Raw genomic sequence first — 18369 nt, 5'->3', positions numbered from 1 at the left:
GTGTAATTAAAAGCTTAGTAAATGTTCAAATGTTAAGACAATTTGTTTTAGGGAGGAAAGGGAAAAATATGTAGATAGGATAAATAAGGGCTTTTTCACTAAGTCTCAAGATCCTAGAATTAGGAATCATTACTTCTAGTGTAAAGGAAGTAATTTTTTACCAAATATAAGGAAATTTAATTGTTTCAAATAGGAGTATATTTACAGAACTCATCACCGTCAAGGTTGTACTGTTTGAGGTATATACACATAGACTTTCCTGCTTACGAAATACAGAGGTTTTTCGGAGTATTAGTAGTATAGAACGTGTTAAGTATTTTTATGAGCAAACCAAGTTCTATGAAATACAGTTACAATATCAGCAATATAGACACATATTTATAAAAGACCCTAAAACTTGTGGCTCTTGATGGAGGTGCTAAACAAAACGTCTTGGAGTTCTGCAGCAAGAAGTTCTCACCTTTGCATGTTAGAATAGAAACAGCCTCTCTGAAGGGGGCCAGTTTTAAATGGGGCCTTGCTTGTATTTGAAGACATTTTCAAGAAACTGGAAAATTGAGTGTGACCATAGCAGGTTGAGGTTTTAGGTAGGATGGAAAGGGACCAGGTAGTAAGCAGCTTACATGCCAGGCAAAGATTAGGGTTTTACCCAAATCAAGAGAGCCAATGAGTGTGGTAGGGGCCATGCCTTGAGAACACGTTGTGGCAGGGGGTCTGTGCCGCAAGGCTGCTGCAGAATCCCTGTGATGGATAGTGAGGGCCAGGCGCAGGACAGCAGAGAGCAGCGGCAGATTCAAGAGGGATCGTGAGATGTGTGAACACTGAGGGAGAAAGCAGAGTTGACTGATAGTCCTATTTACTTAAGTTTTTAAAAAGGCAGAACCAAGAATTATTTTCCCTCAGAAGCTGAGAGGCAGGGGGTAGTGGGAAAAAGGAGAAAAATCATTTGGAATATTTTTAATTTGAGATACCTAGGAAGATGATGTAAGTGGCTTTGATGCCTGGGAGCAAGGTTGGAAACAGAGCAGTGACTCGGGATTATTAGCTTAGTCATGGCCGTTAAAGACTTGAGAGTACGCCGGGCATGGTGGCTCACGCTTATAATCCCAGCACTTTGGGAGGCCAAGGTGGGCAGATCACAAGGTCAGGAGATCGAGACCATCCTGGCTAACACGGTGAAACCCCATCTACTAAAAATACAAAAAATTAGCTGGGCATGGTGGCGGGTACCTGTAGTCCCAGCTAATTGGGACTAAGGCAGGAGAATGGCATGAACCTGGGAGGCAGAAGTTGCAATGAGCCAAGAGTGTGCCACTGCACTCCAGCCTGGGCAACAGAGCGAGACTCTGTCTCAAAAAAAAAAAAAAGAAAGAAAAAAGAGAGAGAGTAGATGAGCTCACCTTAGAGAGGAATAGAAAAAACTCAGCTATCATTTAAGAGGAGAATTATAAAGAGCAAGCACTGTTTTTCCTCAAATCTCTGTCTGTACCACCATCAAAGGCAAGTTACTGCGTAAAGGGACCACATATGCTCGTAAATAGGGGTAAGCAAAACCTGGCCTATGGACCAAATCTAACCCACCGCCTGTTTGTGTGGATCAAGTTTCATTGGCACACAGCCACAACCATTTATCTGTGTACTATCTGTGGCTGCTTTCAGGCTGCAATGGCAGAGTCAAGTGGTAACAACAGAGGCCAGGTGACCCACAAATGGTAAGCTGTATACTCTGCGGCCCTTTACAGAAAAAGTTTGCTGACCCCTGCCCTAAAACATGGTTTTCTTTACTTCATTAGCAAAAGCCAAAGAACAAATTAATGGAGAAACATTTATTCATTACAGGTTTTCACAAACTCAGCATCAAATACAGTTCTTCCATATCAGAGACATCCTGCTCCAGCTGTCCAGCAGCCCTTTATCAATAAGGCCTCCAACAGCGTTCTTCAATCCAGAAATGCTCCGCTTCCATCCCTGCAAAATGGACCTAACACACCCAACAAGGTAACCCTGTGAGGCTTGTGCATTTGTGACAGTTCTACAGGGGCATAAAATCATTCCAAAGCCTAGTGCTTTGGGCTTGGAGTGACTAATATTAATGGGATAAAATTGTTGAAAATTCAGTGATAACTTGTGAAGGAGGAGCTCAGCGATGATCACAGTGAAGATGATCCTTCCCACATTAGGTGGCCACCAGTGCTGTCAGCCTCACAGGTGCTTAAAAGAACCTGCTCATGAATTCCCTGATTTGGTCACTACATAGAGAACAGCAGAGCCGAGTCTAGCCAGGAAAAGAGAGAGTTTATTGCCAAGATGTAATGTGCACTCCTCCTTTATTTGACACAGCCTAGTTCACCCCCGCCACCCCAGCAATTTGTCGTCCAGCACTCTCTATTTGGGAGCCCAGTCGCCAAGACAAAAGATCCCCCCCGCTATGAGGAGGCCATCAAGCAAACACGCAGCACACAGGCCCCCCTGCCAGAGGTGAGTGAGGGCAGGGTCACGGTGCATAAGGCTATGGTGGATGTGCCCATCTTCAGTCTCGGGCAGACCTGTACAGAATCCCTTGTATGAAACTGACTTGCCTCAATAGAAATACAAAAATAACCTTGTTATTTTACATGGTTATTTAAAATCAAAATGTCATTTATCATGAAGATCTTAAACAGCTTTCAGCAGCAGTATAACTGCATTTACTGTTTATTCAGAAATTCAGGGTTTATCTCTTAACTTTTCCTTTGGGGTAAGGATATCAGTCATGTTAGAGATAGATCTGATTATGACCAGGACACATATTTTATACAGGTCCCTTTTCTAAAGCCACCGTGTGTCAGGCCAGCATCAAAATGACATGGTATCACTGTTCCACCTGTCTGACATTCAAGGCCACCAGCACCTAAATTGACTTGGTCCTGCTTCATCTCTCTGGTCTCTAGCAGCCTCTGCCCCCAGCAGGCCAGCCCATCCAAATGACTTTGCTCATACACTGAGCAAATGCGCTTGGAGGTAACAGACCTGAGGTTCTCCTGGTTTCACCACACATGGTGACCATGTGGTCTCTGAGCCTTCCTGGTTTCACTGATAAAACAGAAGTAGCCCCAACTATACCAGGCAATGGAAGAAGTTAGGGTTCCTATTTGTAAAAGCAGATGGCCCATGGTGGGTGCCAGCCACAACAGCACTTGTCATACATTACCCTAAACACTCCTCCAATCTTTCTATCTCTCTAAAGCTTTCTGTCAAAGCTTAAAACTAACCTTTCAGGGAATAACCCCAGCCTCATAGAGAGTTCAAGGAGTGGCCCTGCCACCACTCCATGGGCGCTAAAGGTGGACACCAAGAGACAGTATCCAAGCGGGACTATTTATTATCCACGGCAAACAGCAGGAGCATCAGCGCAGTTGTGCCAGTTCCCCCGCTCCCGTGTTCCGTGGGGTAACTTGTTGGGGCCACATGGTGGTTGTGTATGCAGTGGGTCAAGCTGCACCCAAGGAACGTGGGGCCAAGGGCTCTGCGCTTTTTCTATCAAGCACCTAACAAGCCAGTCCCTCACCCAGGGAGTATGCAGTCATGCCTACGCTGCCTTGACCCACTTGGTTGCCTGAGTGAGCATCTACAGAAGCTGCTTAGTCCAGGCGACCTTGTCAGTTTGGCACCCTCACCAAGGACATCCACGGACACTCAGGACCCGAAGGGGGCTGCCTCTTGGAGGAAGTGGAACCTGCCATATGCTTCTTTGTATTCACTGTATTGAGGGGACGTGACTTTGAGTTGTAAGACGTTCCTTACTTACAGACTCAGCAAAGGCCCTTCTCTGCGAGGGAGAAGTCAGATTTCAAAGATAGGTTCAAACATTTGCAGTAAGAAGTCAAACAGGTGGTGCTGGACTACACTCCTCCCTGATGGTCCATTCGGAGTGGTATCTGTTGTCTTCACAGGGAGCAGAGATGAAGTGAATTGCCAAGAGCTTAACTGCAGTTTTTAAGAAAACAAGGCCGGGCGCGGTGGCTCAAGCCTGTAATCCCAGCACTTTGGGAGGCCGAGACGGGCGGATCACGAGGTCAGGAGATCGAGACCATCCTGGCGAACACAGTGAAACCTCGTCTCTACTAAAAATACAAAAAACTAGCCGGGCGAGGTGGCGGGCGCCTGTAGTCCCAGCTACTCGGGAGGCTGAGGCAGGAGAATGGCGTAAACCCGGGAGGCGGAGCTTGCAGTGAGCTGAGATCCGGCCACTGCACTCCAGCCTGGGCGACAGAGCAAGACTCCGTCTCAACAAAAAAAAAAAAAAAAAGAAAACAAAAGGCCGGGCGCGGTGGCTCAAGCCTGTAATCCCAGCACTTTGGGAGGCCGAGACGAGCGGATCACAAGGTCAGGAGATCAAGACCATCCTGGCTAATACGGTGAAACCCCGTCTCTACTAAAGAATACAAAAAAAAAAACTAGCCGGGCGACGAGGCGGGCACCTGTAGTCCCAGCTACTTGGGAGGCAGAGGCAGGAGAATGGCGTTAAACCTGGGAGGCGGAGCTTGCAGTGAGCTGAGATCCGGCCACCGCACTCCAGCCTGGGCGACAGAGCCAGACTCCGTCTCAAAAAAAACAAAACAAAAAAAAAACAAACAAAAAAAAAGAAAACAAAAAGGTAGCACCCATCCTTCCTAAGTCCTGCTTACTTGACAAATCTTCCACTGTAACGTAAGACAGCTGATTGGAATCTCTGGTATTTACATGTCTCTGGGTTCCTGTTTATAGACTGAGGTTTATAGACTGAGGTTCTACATTGGTTTTTGGTTATTCAAATGAGTAGCCACCTGTAGGACCTTCTTATATGCCATTGAGCACCAAAGTTCATTTAAGTACATTTACTCAGACTTGGAATTCCACGAGTGGCTAAGTAAGGCCCTACTGGTTCAGTCTTCCCACAGATAATAGCTGTTAATCTTGGTCATAACAAAAAGCAACTACCTGAGGCATTGAAGAGTAAATAGAAGCAGTCATTCTCTGGTGGGGAACCCACACTCAAAGGGAGGGAGTGATGTGGCATGATTTCCCTCTTCTTGTTGCTTTTACTCTGGGGTCCAGCTAAGTGGCATGGTTACTGGTGGAAAAGCCATAGTCTTTATGGCCTGGAAATCCAGAGAACTGAATTGAGAGCAACCAGAGGGAAAGAGCTAGAGAGGAGCTCCCCAAATTATGTGTGCCCACATCTCTGGCTGACCCCTAAGCCATACAGGCGTGGAATAGATGCATAGCAGCTCAGCTGAAGACAAAAGATCTAAAGTGAGATTGGAACATCTACCCAAGAAACATTTTGAAGTTTAAGTCTAACCAAGTTAATAGCTTGTTAAAACAATAGAAACCATTCATCTGAGAATAACAGCAGAATTCATAGTCACCACAGTTTAACATCCATAACACTTATCCATAACATGCATCATACAAAGAATCAAGAAAATGTAACCTGTTCTCAAAGGAAAAAGGCTGAGACCAATCCTGAGCTCATCTTGATGTTAGAATTTGCAGGCAAGGTTTTCAAAGCAACTACTATTACAACTGTCCTCAGTGATGGAAAAGGAAATATGCTTGTAATAAATTAAAAGGGATCCATATATATACAGAAATGATTTTTAAGAGAACTAAATGGAAATTTGAGAACTAAAAAAGTACAGTATCTGAAATGAAAAAAATATATATAGATGAACTTACCAGAATGGAGATGGCAGGGGAAAAAATGTCAAGAACCTGAAGATAGATCATAACTTATCTAATCTGAATAACAGAGATGGGGGCAAAAGATTTTTTTTAAGTGAACAAAGCCTCAGAACTCTGTTTTATATAATTCGAACAGTCTAGCATAGGTAGAAGAGAAGTCCTGGAACAAGAGAGAAAGAACTGGAGAGGCAAGTATTTGAAGAAACAATGGCTGACATGTTCACAAATAGGATGAAAGACAAATTCACAGCTTTGAGATGCTCGATAAACAAGCTGGATAAATCACAACACAGTCAGATTGTTGACAAAACAAAGAGAAAATCTTAAATGCATCAAGAGAAAAAACACGTTTCACACAGAGCAAACAACTAATTGATTAATGTCAAGCTTTCGTCAAAAACTATGAAAACTGGAAAAGAGTGTAACAGCACGTTTAAAAGCTTTTAGGGAGGAAGAAGTGGAAGAGACTGTGAAGCCAGAATTCTATCATCAAGTTAAAATATTCCTTAAAAATGAAAGTGAAGATATTTTCAGATAAAGAAAAACTGTGTTAGTTCATTACCAAAGATAACATTGTCTTGAGGAGTGTATAGCATGTGTAGACGATACTTAAAATAATTAATAGACCGGGCACGGTGGCTCACGCCTGTAACCCCAGCACTCTGGGAGGCCGAGGCGGGCAGATCATGAGGTCAGGAGATCGAGATCATCCTGGCAAACATGGTGAAACCCCATCTCTACTAAAAATACAAAAAAATTAGCCAGGCGTGGTGGCAGGCACCTGTAGTCCCAGCTACTCGGGAGGCTGAGGCAGGAGAATGGCGTGAACCCAGGAGGCGGAGCTTGCAGTGAGCAGAGATGGCACCACTGCACTCCAGCTTGGGTAACAGAGTGAGACTCCGTCTCAAAAAAATAATAATAATTAATAAAGGATAGGGGAGGAAATGAGTGGATCTGTGTGGTTTTAGGATCTCTATGTTTTATTCAGTGTACAACATTAAGTAGCCTATGAGAAGTTAAGGATATATATTGCATATCTAGGGTAACAATTTAAAAAATTCGAGATAGCTTAAAAAAAAAAAAACATTAGAAAGGCCTGGCGTGGCATCTCACACCTGTAATCTCAACACTTTGGGAGGCGAAGTGGGAGGATTGCTTGAACCTAGGAATTTAAGACCAGCCTGGGCAACATGATGAAACCTCATCACTACAAAAAAGACAAAAATTAGCCAGGTGTGGTGGTGCACACCTGTAGACCTAGCTACTTGGGAAGCTAAGGCAGGAGTGTCACTTGATCCCAGAAGGTTGAGGCTGCAGTGAACCAAGGTTGTGCCACTGCACTCCATCCTGGGTGACAGAGTGAGACTGTCTCAAAAAAAAAAAAAAAAGAAGAAGAAGAAAGAAAAATTAGAATACAAAAATGTCAATTTTTTTTTAAAGAGACAGGAAAGAAAAAATAGGATAACAAAAAAAAAAAAAAAAAAACTAGATAGGATGAATAGAAGACAAATGTAAAATAGTAAACCCAAACTTAACCATGTCAGTAATTATAACATATATGACTAAACAATTCAAGTAAAATGCAAAAAATTGTCAGAATGGATATAAAAGCCATACTCAACTGTGTGCAATTTTAAGATATGTCTGCAAATTCTTTGACATTCCTCCCTGGGTTGGATTTAGCGACTCACTTCTAACAAACAGAATTGGCAGAGGTGATGGTGTGTGACTCCAGAGACTGTCATAAAAAGGCATGCCCCTTCTTCCTTGCTCTCCCCTGAATTGCTCACTCTGGAAAAGCCAGCTGTCATGCCATGTGGACATGTCAGCAGCCATCTGGAGAGGCTCACGTGGAGGGGCACCGAGGCCTCCCGTCAATGGCCAGCACTAACTTGCCAGTCGAGGGCATTCCCCAGCCACTCCTACAGTTGACAGTAACCTAACCAGCGTCTTGGCTGCAACCTCATGAAAGACCCGAAGCCAGAACGACCCATCAAAACCATTCCTGACCCACAAAACTGTGACATAATAATTTTAAGCCATTATGTTTTGGTATAATTTATATCAATAGATAACTAATGCATGTATCTCCAAGAAGCATACTTTAAATACAAAGACACATTGAAAGCAAACGTGTTGGAAAAAGATAGACCATGCAAGCAGCAAGCAGAAGAAATCTGCAGTAGCCAGAAGATTTGAACATACGTTTTCCCAAAGATACGTGGATGGCAAATAAGCACTAGAAAAGATGTTCAACATCATTAGTCATTAGGGAAATGTAAATTAAAACCCCAGTGCAATACCACTACACACCTAATGGAATATCTAAAATTGAAAAGACCGGCCCTACAAAGTATTGGTGAGAATGAAGAACAACTAGAAATCTTATACCATATACTGAGGGTGGGAATATAAAATGGAACAGTTACTTTGGAAAACAGTTTGGACATTTCTTCAAATGTTAAACCGATACCTATCCTGTGATCCAGTCATTCCACTCTTAATTACCCAAGAGAAAAGAAAACACATGTCTATACAAGGACCTGTACACAAATGTTCACAACTTGTTTGTAATAGCCAATAACTGGAAACCCAAATGTCCATCCACAAGTCAATGAATAAATAAACTGCTGTTATTTCCATACAATGCAATACCACGCAACCAAAAAAAAATGAACTGTTCCTGTGATACACACTACAAGACACGTAAATCTCAGAATAATTATGCTGGATGAAAGAAGCTAGTCCTTCCCCTACCACCAAGAAAGTACACACAGTATGAATCAATTCATATAAAACTAATCCATAGTGAAAGCAAACAGATCTGGGGGTTGCCTAGGGATGAGGGGATGAGGAAACTTTAGGGGCAATGGATATGTTCATTATCTTGATTTTGTTGATGGTTTCATGGGTATATTTATATGTCAAAACATATCAAATTGTATGCTTTACATAAGTGCACCTTACTGTATGTCAGGTAAATCTCAATAAGAGCTGAACAAATATATGTAGTGTGATCACCTATACAAATTTTTACCTAAATACAAACGAATAAAGACACTTTTAAAATAAGGTCTTAGAGGCCTCTCAAAATGCAATTCAGTGATAGAAAAAAAAGGGAAGCATAGAAGTCGGTGGAGCTGGGTACTGACTAGCCCTGCCTGTTCTTGCTGTGTCAACTAACCAGCTGTACAGCTTGGCTAAATGGCTTAACTTCTCAGGTGACCTCAGTGTTTTCAAAATTATCACATGATAGATTAGAACTAAATCGTCTAGAAAGTCCCTTAGGACTCCTCATTGTATAATGCTTCCAGGTTTGTATGAAAGAAACCTAATTTGTACTCTGCTTCATTGTAGATTTCCAACGCACACAGTCAGCAGATGGATGACCTCTTTGATATCCTCATTAAGAGTGGAGGTAAGTCAAAAGTCACATCACATCCTCACAGGAAGGCAACTCTTAACACAAGTACATGAAAGCTTTTCTTAAGCACTCATAGCTTATCTTTAGATACTGAGAAATGTATTTTTCTAACTGAATTTACTGTTTTAAAATCTGTTAAATATAGGCCATTAAAAGAACTTATGGCCAAGCGTGGTGGCTCACATCTGTAATCCCAGCACTTTGGGAATCTGAGCCCAGGAGTTCAAGACCAGCCTGGGGAACATAATGAGACCTCGTCTCTACAAAAAATTTTTAAAATGAACAGGGTCTAGTGGCACACCCCTGGGGTCCCAGCTACTAGGGAGTTGAGGTAGAAAGATTGCTGGAGCCCAGGAGGTCAAGGCTGCAGTGAACTGTGATAGCTTAAAACAGTAATACAATGTGAGATTTATCCACAGATAGATGCCTGCTAAAAAACAAAGACAAGATAGCAAAGCAGAACCAGATTTAAATTCCATGTTGAAAAGCTTCAAAACTTGTTCCATGCGTATGTCTTTGTAATGGGATGAAAACATTCCAATACTACCTTAATTATGTGACCTCAAGCTACCTAGCATGAGCTCCAGTATCTTTCTTAAAATTCAAAGTCAATGCTAAAGCATTTTCTACAATATAATATGAAATCTTAGATTTATATCATCTTTATTTAAAAGGGACATTAGCCACAAAAAGAATAAGGATATTGTTGCCTCAGCTTACATATCTTTAAAAATAAGTATAAAAATCAATATTAAAAAAAAAAAATCCTGGATAGTATTTGCATATTTAGAGTAGTCTTTTTTTTTTTTTTTTTTTTTTTTTTTTTTTTGAGACGGAGTCTCGCTCTGTCGCCCAGGCTGGAGTACAGTGGCCGGATCTCAGCTCACTGCAAGCTCCGCCTCCCGGGTTCACGCCATTCTCCTGCCTCAGCCTCCCAAGTAGCTGGGACTATAGGCGCCCGCCACCTCATCCGGCTAGTTTTTTGTATTTTTTTAGTAGAGACGGGGTTTCACCGTGTTAGCCAGGATGGTCTCGATCTCCTGACCTCGTGATCCGCCCGTCTCGGCCTCCCAAAGTGCTGGGATTACAGGCTTGAGCCACCGCGCCCGGCCTAGAGTAGTCTTAAAATTACCCTGATGAAAGGAGTTTTATTTGAATTTTCAAAGTGATCAGAAGTTCTCCATTTATAGCATGTATCATTTGACACTGAAGTTGACGTTGACATAGAGAATTGATACTTGACTACAGCTCTACATAACGCCAATAGTATTTTTTGCTAAGAATTATATTGGCCTTAACAAAAATAATTTAAGCTGGCCAACCCCAGTGACTTAGCCTATAATCCCAGCACTTTGGGAGCCTGAGGCAGGTGGATCACTTGAGGTCAGGAGTTCAAGACCAGCCTGGCCAACATGATGAAACCTTGTCTCTACTAAAAATACAAAAATTAGCCAGGTGTGGTGGCAGGCGCCTTAAACTTGGAAATTAAAATGTGACACAAACAAGCTGTTTTCTAAATGGGATTTTTTTTTATGACAAAGTATCTAATAAGTATATTATTTCATCTTATTGTCTACTAAAATCAGTAATAATGAGAACCAAGTTTTATATAGTTAGTTATAAGACTAGTTACTAGTGACACTGTGCCTGGCCCTGCCTGTAATCCCAACACTTTGGGAGGCCAAGGCAAGCAACTCACCTGAGGTCAGGAGTTCAAGACCAGCCTGGCCATCATGGTGAAACTAAAAATACAAAAATTAGCTGAGCATTGTGGAGGGCACCTGTCATCCAGCTACTCAGGAGACTAAGAGGCAGGAGAATCACCGGAACCCAGGGGCAGAGGCTGCAGTGAACTGAGATCATGCCACTGCACTCCAGCCAGCCTTGGTGACAGTGCAAGACTCCATCTCAAAAAAATAACAAAAATAAAAAGACTAGTTACTTAGATTACACTTAAAGCTTTCAAAACAGTTTTAGAGATGACTACTGATAATTAAAAGTAACAAACCATTAAAAAATAAATGCAGTACACACAGTTGACAATTCATTTTTAAGAATCAAATTTTAAGTTCCTTCTCTCAGCCATTTGTACATACCAATCATTGAGCTTTAAGAGCTATTGTTAATTAAATTTATTTTTCCTAGTGTATCTGCATATAAATGAAACCAATCATATCCTCATAAAATTTTAAAAGATATTCTATTCATATATGTAGTTTAGTGAACACTAGTATTTATAGAAGATGGTCTGTTAATTTGCTACTTGATCTGGCAGGGAACAACACATAATGAAGACATTTACCAAATCAAAATTTTATATAAACTCAGAAAACAAGACCAAAAAGTGAAAGAAATAATCAAGTGATCCACCTCACCTTAAAAGAAAAGGATCAGAGGGACCATGTGTTAGCTTTAATTCAGAAATGAAATCAAATGCCATTGTATATTTTCAGAACTTTACACAGAACGCACTTGGCTAAATTGGATACCCAGTCCAACTATAATGATAAAAAAAAAAAAAAAGGAAAAAAGAATAGAATTACCTCTTTCATAACACTGAGGATGTACTTCATGTCTCAGCACAAACTCAGGATGTACATTTCAACATTTATATTAGGAGTATCATGCTGCTATAGATAGATTCATAGAATGATATGAGCCCTATCTTAAAACTTTAAATGACAAAATAAGGACTCAAAGATAAAATAATCTGAAACCATTGATTCCTATCTAGTGAGATATAACTGCTTTTAATGCTTAGTCTTACTGAAAAGAATTTAAAGCATATCAGAATGCAATAAACTGGCCTTGGACAGTCTGCTGACTAAATTTACAATAAAAAAGAATGTAATAAACTTTTATGTTTATCTATTTAACTAAAATGATCCATCATCCTAAAGGTTGTCAAGGATTGTACCTGACCAATAGCATTCTCTTCCTACTTCTAAGATGGACGTGCGTAGAAGGAATCGCATAATAGTAAAGTAACTGTCCTAGTAATTAATAAAAATTTTTAAGTAGTAATAAATCTTTAGTTACTAATTACTTCATTTATTTTACACAGAGATCTCCCTCCCCATAAAAGAAGAACCTTCTCCTATTTCCAAAATGAGACCAGTGACAGCCAGCATCACCACAATGCCAGTGAATACAGTGGTGTCCCGGCCACCACCTCAAGTCCAAATGGCACCACCTGTATCTTTAGAACCTATGGGCAGTTTATCTGCCAGCTTAGAGAACCAACTAGAAGCTTTCTTGGATGGAACTTTACCCTCAGCCAATGAAATTGCTCCATTACAAAGCAGCAGTGAAGACAGAGAGCCCTTCTCTCTGATTGAGGACCTCCAGAATGACCTGCTGAGTCACTCAGGTATGCTGGACCATTCACACTCACCCATGGAGACTTCCGAGACCCAGTTTGCTGCAGGTACTCCCTGTCTGTCTCTCGACCTGTCAGACTCAAACTTGGACAACATGGAGTGGTTGGACATTACCATGCCCAACTCCTCTTCAGGACTCACTCCTCTCAGCACCACCACCCCGAGCATGTTCTCCGCCGACTTTCTAGACCCACAGGACCTACCACTACCATGGGACTAATGTCACAGATTTCTTATCTGAGAGTTGATGAGGTTTAAGAACATGAAGATTCTGAAAGGTCAGTTTTTAGAGACAGATCTATAGTTGCATTGTTGGAATCAAAATATGTTGTCACAGAAAGAATAGGTGGAAGGTCATAGCCTGGAACCCAAGTTTGAAAACATTTCATTGCATTCAGTAGTGAATTTCTACAGTTTAATATAGCACAGGGCCTTCTGAAAAACACACCAGTCAAAGACGACTCATCTGTTTCTCCAGACTTCAGTAAAGAATGAAAAGTACCTTTACATAAAAAAACAAAGAGGAGTAATATATGCAGCAGTGACGTTAGGATTCTGGTAATTAACTACATTTAAATCTCTCTGATCACTTTAAGACCCTAAATAAAAGGCAGACAGCTCCACTCAAAAGCTGAGGCTGATGCGAGGGAGGTGAGAGGTCACTGCACTTGGTACTTCCTAGAGATGGCCGGAGCCAGGCCCGAGACACAGCAGAGGTCACAGGCAGTAGAGAGCCCTGGCCGGTTCAGTGACAGCTTCCGGCTAAAGACTTTTGGTTCTATTCAGAAACCTGTGTTGTTTTTTTAATGTTGTAGTTTATTTTGTGATTTTTGGAATCGTACTTTATATTTCCAAATTTAAATTTAAATGCAAGATGTTTCACCATAAACGGAAGATAACTACAAAATACTGTCAGAAGTCCAGGTATACTGATAACACTGAAAATTCTATTAGCAACCTTCTGGGTTGGTTAGATTGATTTTAATGTATATATTAGACATTTGTATGTATGCTCTAACATTGTGATATGTACAGCCTACATTGGGGTAAGAAAATGGGTATCCAAGGTCCTACTTTTTTAATAGCTCGAATATTTCTAGAGTACTTGAGCCACGTGTATTTCTCTATTTAAAGAATTGCTGACTAACTTTCAGGTAACCAGACCCATCTCAAAGAACCAAGAAAAGGCTTTAGCATGAAATATCTTTCTGAGCTGGTGAGTTAGAAGAATGGAAGGTAAGGGAAAGGTCTATCATCTACCCAGGACATTCCCATGATGAGTACAGGTCAGACTGTGCCATGAGGTGGGCCTCCAGGTCCCCGCCCTGGCCCTCTTTCTTCTGTCTCTAACCCTGGTTATCATTTTACAGGCTTGTAACTGGATGTTCTACCAGAGCTCTCACTATATTGTCAAGCCTAAGATTGAAAAACTGGAGGCTTTATTAGTGTTTTTATATAGAAAACAGTTATTACATATTTGTTAAGTCAGGTCATTTCTTAAGAATTTTCTAAAATGCCAACTATCACAGGATTATTTCAAGCTAGTCATTGAGGTATATGACAAAATGTAAATAACAAAAAACTGAAATCTACCAAAAGAGCATGGAGGTTTTTCTTAAGTAATACTATTGTGCTCTCCACCTCACCCTTGTGTAAACCCTCGGGTCAGGTTGGTTCCCCTGGGTCACAAAATGGTAAATGTTCCATACTGACATGCGAGAGGCAGCCTGACCCGTTACTTGGAAAGAATTTGTGAATCATTTCTGGGTTTGTGTTTTGCCTAAGAGCTGATCTTATTTCTGATTTGTGTGTGTGTGGTTTATAAATTTTACTACGTGTAACAAAAGTCTGCTTTTCCAGCACGAGCACGCTGAAGCCCTCTGCTCACTGGCACTTCCTGACTCAAAGGCACGAACAGTGCTCATGTGCCTTCCAGGCGGTTCAAGGCAGAGGCCACTGTGCTCAGTGCAGTCTGTGATGAATAGTTTAAGTGTTCAGAAATTGGTAAACCAACGCATGGGATACAGTAACTCTCTGTTAACCAGAACACCGTCATTTGACCAAGCCCTACAAGAGTTTACCACACTAGATGTTCTGTGAATCCTCGAGTCAGTTCCATTGAGAGGGGCCTGTCTCCAGGGCCAGGCTATTGACTTGGGGAAGTGTTTTTCTTACAGTTCTTGGCCACAGTGTTTTTGCTGAGGGTTTCTGTCTGGGCTTATCAGGTCCATACTTAGACCCTGAGCATCTGCTTCATTCAGATTTGAATGGCTTATTAAATTAGCACCAAACATCAGTGGGACTGTAGGAGGTAACCGAACACTAGTGCCATTGACTCTCGTTGAATAACTTTATATGTCCATAATCCTGAATTGTATAGATAAGTTTTCTAGCTCTCTGGTCCCTTTATTGCTTTTAAAATAGGGTTTGAAACATGCCACAGGAAGGTTGCTCTCCAAAAATACACAGTGCAGTGCAAAAAAAGTGCTATCTCATTAGCCTACTCTCTTGACTATGAATTGCTAAAGTCCCCACTTCACATATGTGTTTCAACCTTTATAAACCAGTATTTCATTTTTAAAAAGGCAAGGCGTCTCTAGCCCATTAATTCTGCAAACCACTCCACTTGCACCATTCCACTTGACCCTCCTCTCTCCTGGCTTACGTCACCAGCCAGGCACCTGTGACACAAGTGCTGCTCTCCAGGATCTCCACTGCATGTTCCAGGTCAGAGTGAGGACACGCTGTGTGCCCACACTCATGTGACATGACCAAAGATGAGGCCCTGTAAACAAGGCCCCTCTGACCCGACTCAGTGCACGTGATGGTGAGTGCAGTGAGAAAGGGTGGATGTTGACTAAAGACTGGTTGTTGTTGTTGTTTAGGTTAGTGTCACAGCCATTACAGCACAAGTCAAAGTCGCCATTTGAATTTTCATTATGCACGTGTGTGGTTTAAGCAGTGGTACTGTTGTGTATCATATTGCAAAGTATCATGCTGCCAAGAAAGTAACTCCTAGAAAGGCATTATCTCACATCCCCATCTTACTTTCCTACATGTTCTCAAAACACAGTAGTGTCAGCCTTACCTTTCTGCTGTATGTAGATAATCAGATCATCCTACTGGGGGTGGGATGAATTTAAAAAGTTATACCAAAACTTCTGTAAAGTCTTGGAAAGTCTAGGGGTATGTGGTCATCTTGTACATTTCAGCAAAGCATCTATTAGGAAACCTCATAGGACAGTGTTAGTGGTTCACGTTCTAGTGTTTTTTCCTGAAATGTGCAATCTACTGTATAATATTGCCACATAATTGTACATAGATGTATTCTGAATTTGTGGAATTTCTTGCTTAGATACTGTTGTGTTTGTTTCATATGAATATTTTTGTAATTCTAAAGAGATCTTATTTAAATTTCCTTCTCAAAAGCCGCATGGTTCTGTGATCCATGTAACTGACACTTTTTGGCTTTCAGCGCTGTTTAGAAACAGTGGCAAAGGCAGGGTGGTATTGCCTGCAAGCTGCTGCCTGTGGAAGGCAAAGTCATAGTAATGAGATAGCATCTCTGAACTGTGCAGTCAGCATACCCTGAGTGATGGCTCAGGAGCGCACTACCTATTTTGTCACCAGAGCTGACTCAGGCTTCCTGGACCCTCAGCCCCAGATCATTCCGGGCAGCATAGCTTTCTTCAGAGTCCTTTCAGAATTCCCAGGCTGAAATCAGCCATAGCAGTTGACAAAACGGCTGTCCCCACAAGTGATGGGATAGTCCCTGTACTGTCCTCAAATGGACTTGGCCTTAGAGACGTGGTAGAGCACTTTGGCAGGGCTTAAAATATTCGTGAGAAGCCCACATTTCAGTATACATCCTCACCAGCTTCCATGCACCCACCTGCTGCTAGCCTCACAGAAGTCCTGGCTGTCACCTGGCGGGGGAGCTCATGGTACCGCTGGGGACTTTTTAAAGAAATGTAAAGAGAACAGCTATTCACTGTCTACCAGCAGAGCAACACGTGTCAATGTAACCAAATTCACAAATAACTCTCCATTTTTCAGTATCCGCTGCTGTAAACATGAATGTTGAATACTGACAACAGAATACCCATACACACCGTCCCACCACCCTAGAGGCCACGAAACTAGCCCAAACTTGTCAAAGAACATTAACTGGAAGGCCAGGTTTTTCAAGGAACATAGCTTACAAGTGCATCAGTGTGTATCTGGAGAGCATCCTAACTGCATTTCAACTCATCTTTTAAGAGATTTCAGTCAAAACTGGAAAACAACTAAGAGGTAGTCATTTTTTTTCCTGGTTTAAACCTTCAATAACTCGCTCATTCAGCAGTCTCTCTGAGCTACATTTTTATTTGTAAAGTGACTCTGTCTGCATGGCAATAAGCAGGTCCGTGTTTTTTCCGCATTCACCCTTTCTTGCAGTATCCAAGGAAACACATCGTCACAAAGGGTTTCTACCTGAAATCTTTCATGGAAGGCCTACAATTCGAAAAGCTGCACATGTTTACAGAAGAGCTCTTACCCTCCATGCAAACACTTTGCTCTGTGATGTCACAGTTTTGTGACAGTAAGATGGCAATCTCGGATCTACAAGGTGCTGTCGGGAATCAAATATGAGAGATATCATCACATCTATAGTGTTTAACAGAGCTTTATGCCAACTACGAAGACAAAGCTTTAACCAAGTTTATAGAATACTGACAGTCATAACAATTACCTCTCTACGTGATGCTGTAAGGAATCTTGCTCATTTGGTAGGAAGAAGCAGCATTTAGGAAAGGGTTTAGTATCTACCAAAAGTACTTGACCTCAAGTAACCAATAGTAATGCAAACTTGCTTTAAAGGAACCAAAGGCATTGCCAAGTATTTGCCAAAAGGAGGCACTTTTTATTTAAAATTTGAGACTAATGAGATCTCAAAAATCAGTCCCAGAAAGGTATTATCCATTTAAGGTTATAATTTTCACAAAGATGTAGATATTTCTCTATTGTTTTCATGTAAAATAGCATAGAGTCGCTTTGTTGGTTTAAGAATAACATTCAGTAGTAATACAAAGTTTTTTTTCTATGTAGAAATTAGTTTTCTTCTTTTCTTGCTTGCAGTAGAAATGCAATGTGATAGGTGTTTCTCTTCTTCTTTTCATTGTCACATTATGTCTTAGCATCTCACTTTATGAAAAAAAGGAGAAAGATACCAATCTGCAGAGCCCTGCTTGCTAAAGCACTCGTTTAATCACAAAATTATGGCAGTCGGGGGTCCATTCATGTATTGCCTTTATGTTGTTTTTTAAAAGAAAAACCATGATGCCTTTGTATTTGCTGTTTGCACCCCTGAAATCAATTCCATATCATGTTTGAATGCCATACATTTTGCACATGTACTGTACATAGGTAATGCATACTGTATTTTTATATGTGTGCACATTTATCATCAGATCTTTTGTACATAGTGGCAGTATTGTAGCTGATCGGGAAATGTTTGATATCTCAGCAATTTTGCATTTTTGTGTCTCAAATAAAAGACATTTTGATGTACTATGATTCTTGCTGTGCAGAGGAAAGACCACTCCCTATGGGTTGGTGGAGCCATTGTAGACTGTGGAACGGGAGTGGATTTATTAGGAGGAGACACTATACCTTCAGCACACAACTCACAACAGAAAGCCACCAGGCAAAGCCTGTGAACTTGTCACCCTCCCCTGGATCCAAGACCATGAGATACAAAATAGAAACTCTCACAGGCATGAGCTGAACTTGAACATGTCATGATTTGCACCAAAGTCAGTTTCTTTCTTCCACAGTGAAAGTTAGAAATAGGTAGTTCTCCCTAGGGGGTTGAGTTTC

At 41.4% G+C, this 18369-nt stretch overlaps 1 protein-coding gene across 14 annotated transcripts in view; it reads left to right on the top strand.

Moving 5' to 3' along the window:
• Positions 1-18066, top strand: part of MRTFB (myocardin related transcription factor B) — a 205945-nt gene extending 187879 nt beyond the window's left edge. For 11 of the 14 annotated variants that reach the window (XM_033235697.1, XM_033235703.1, XM_033235702.1 and 8 more), the window contains 4 exons: positions 1840-1998; positions 2341-2478; positions 9064-9124; positions 12195-18063. In XM_033235697.1, coding sequence (XP_033091588.1) covers positions 1840-1998; positions 2341-2478; positions 9064-9124; positions 12195-12730 — 894 coding nt within the window. In that variant the 3' untranslated portion in view covers positions 12731-18063. Of the gene's footprint in view, positions 1-1839; positions 1999-2340; positions 2479-9063; positions 9125-12194 lie in introns of all 14 variants that reach the window. The other 3 variants (XM_033235707.1, XM_033235708.1, XM_033235709.1) reach the window with 2 other exon arrangements.
• Positions 18067-18369: the final 303 nt, after the last annotated feature.

This window comes from Trachypithecus francoisi, unplaced genomic scaffold, assembly GCF_009764315.1.
Source record: "Trachypithecus francoisi isolate TF-2019V2 unplaced genomic scaffold, Tfra_2.0 Lachesis_group15, whole genome shotgun sequence".
Lineage (NCBI taxonomy): Eukaryota > Metazoa > Chordata > Mammalia > Primates > Cercopithecidae > Trachypithecus > Trachypithecus francoisi.
The sequence above is the reverse complement of the archived record's forward strand: the minus strand, read 5'-3'. Positions and strand labels throughout refer to the sequence as shown.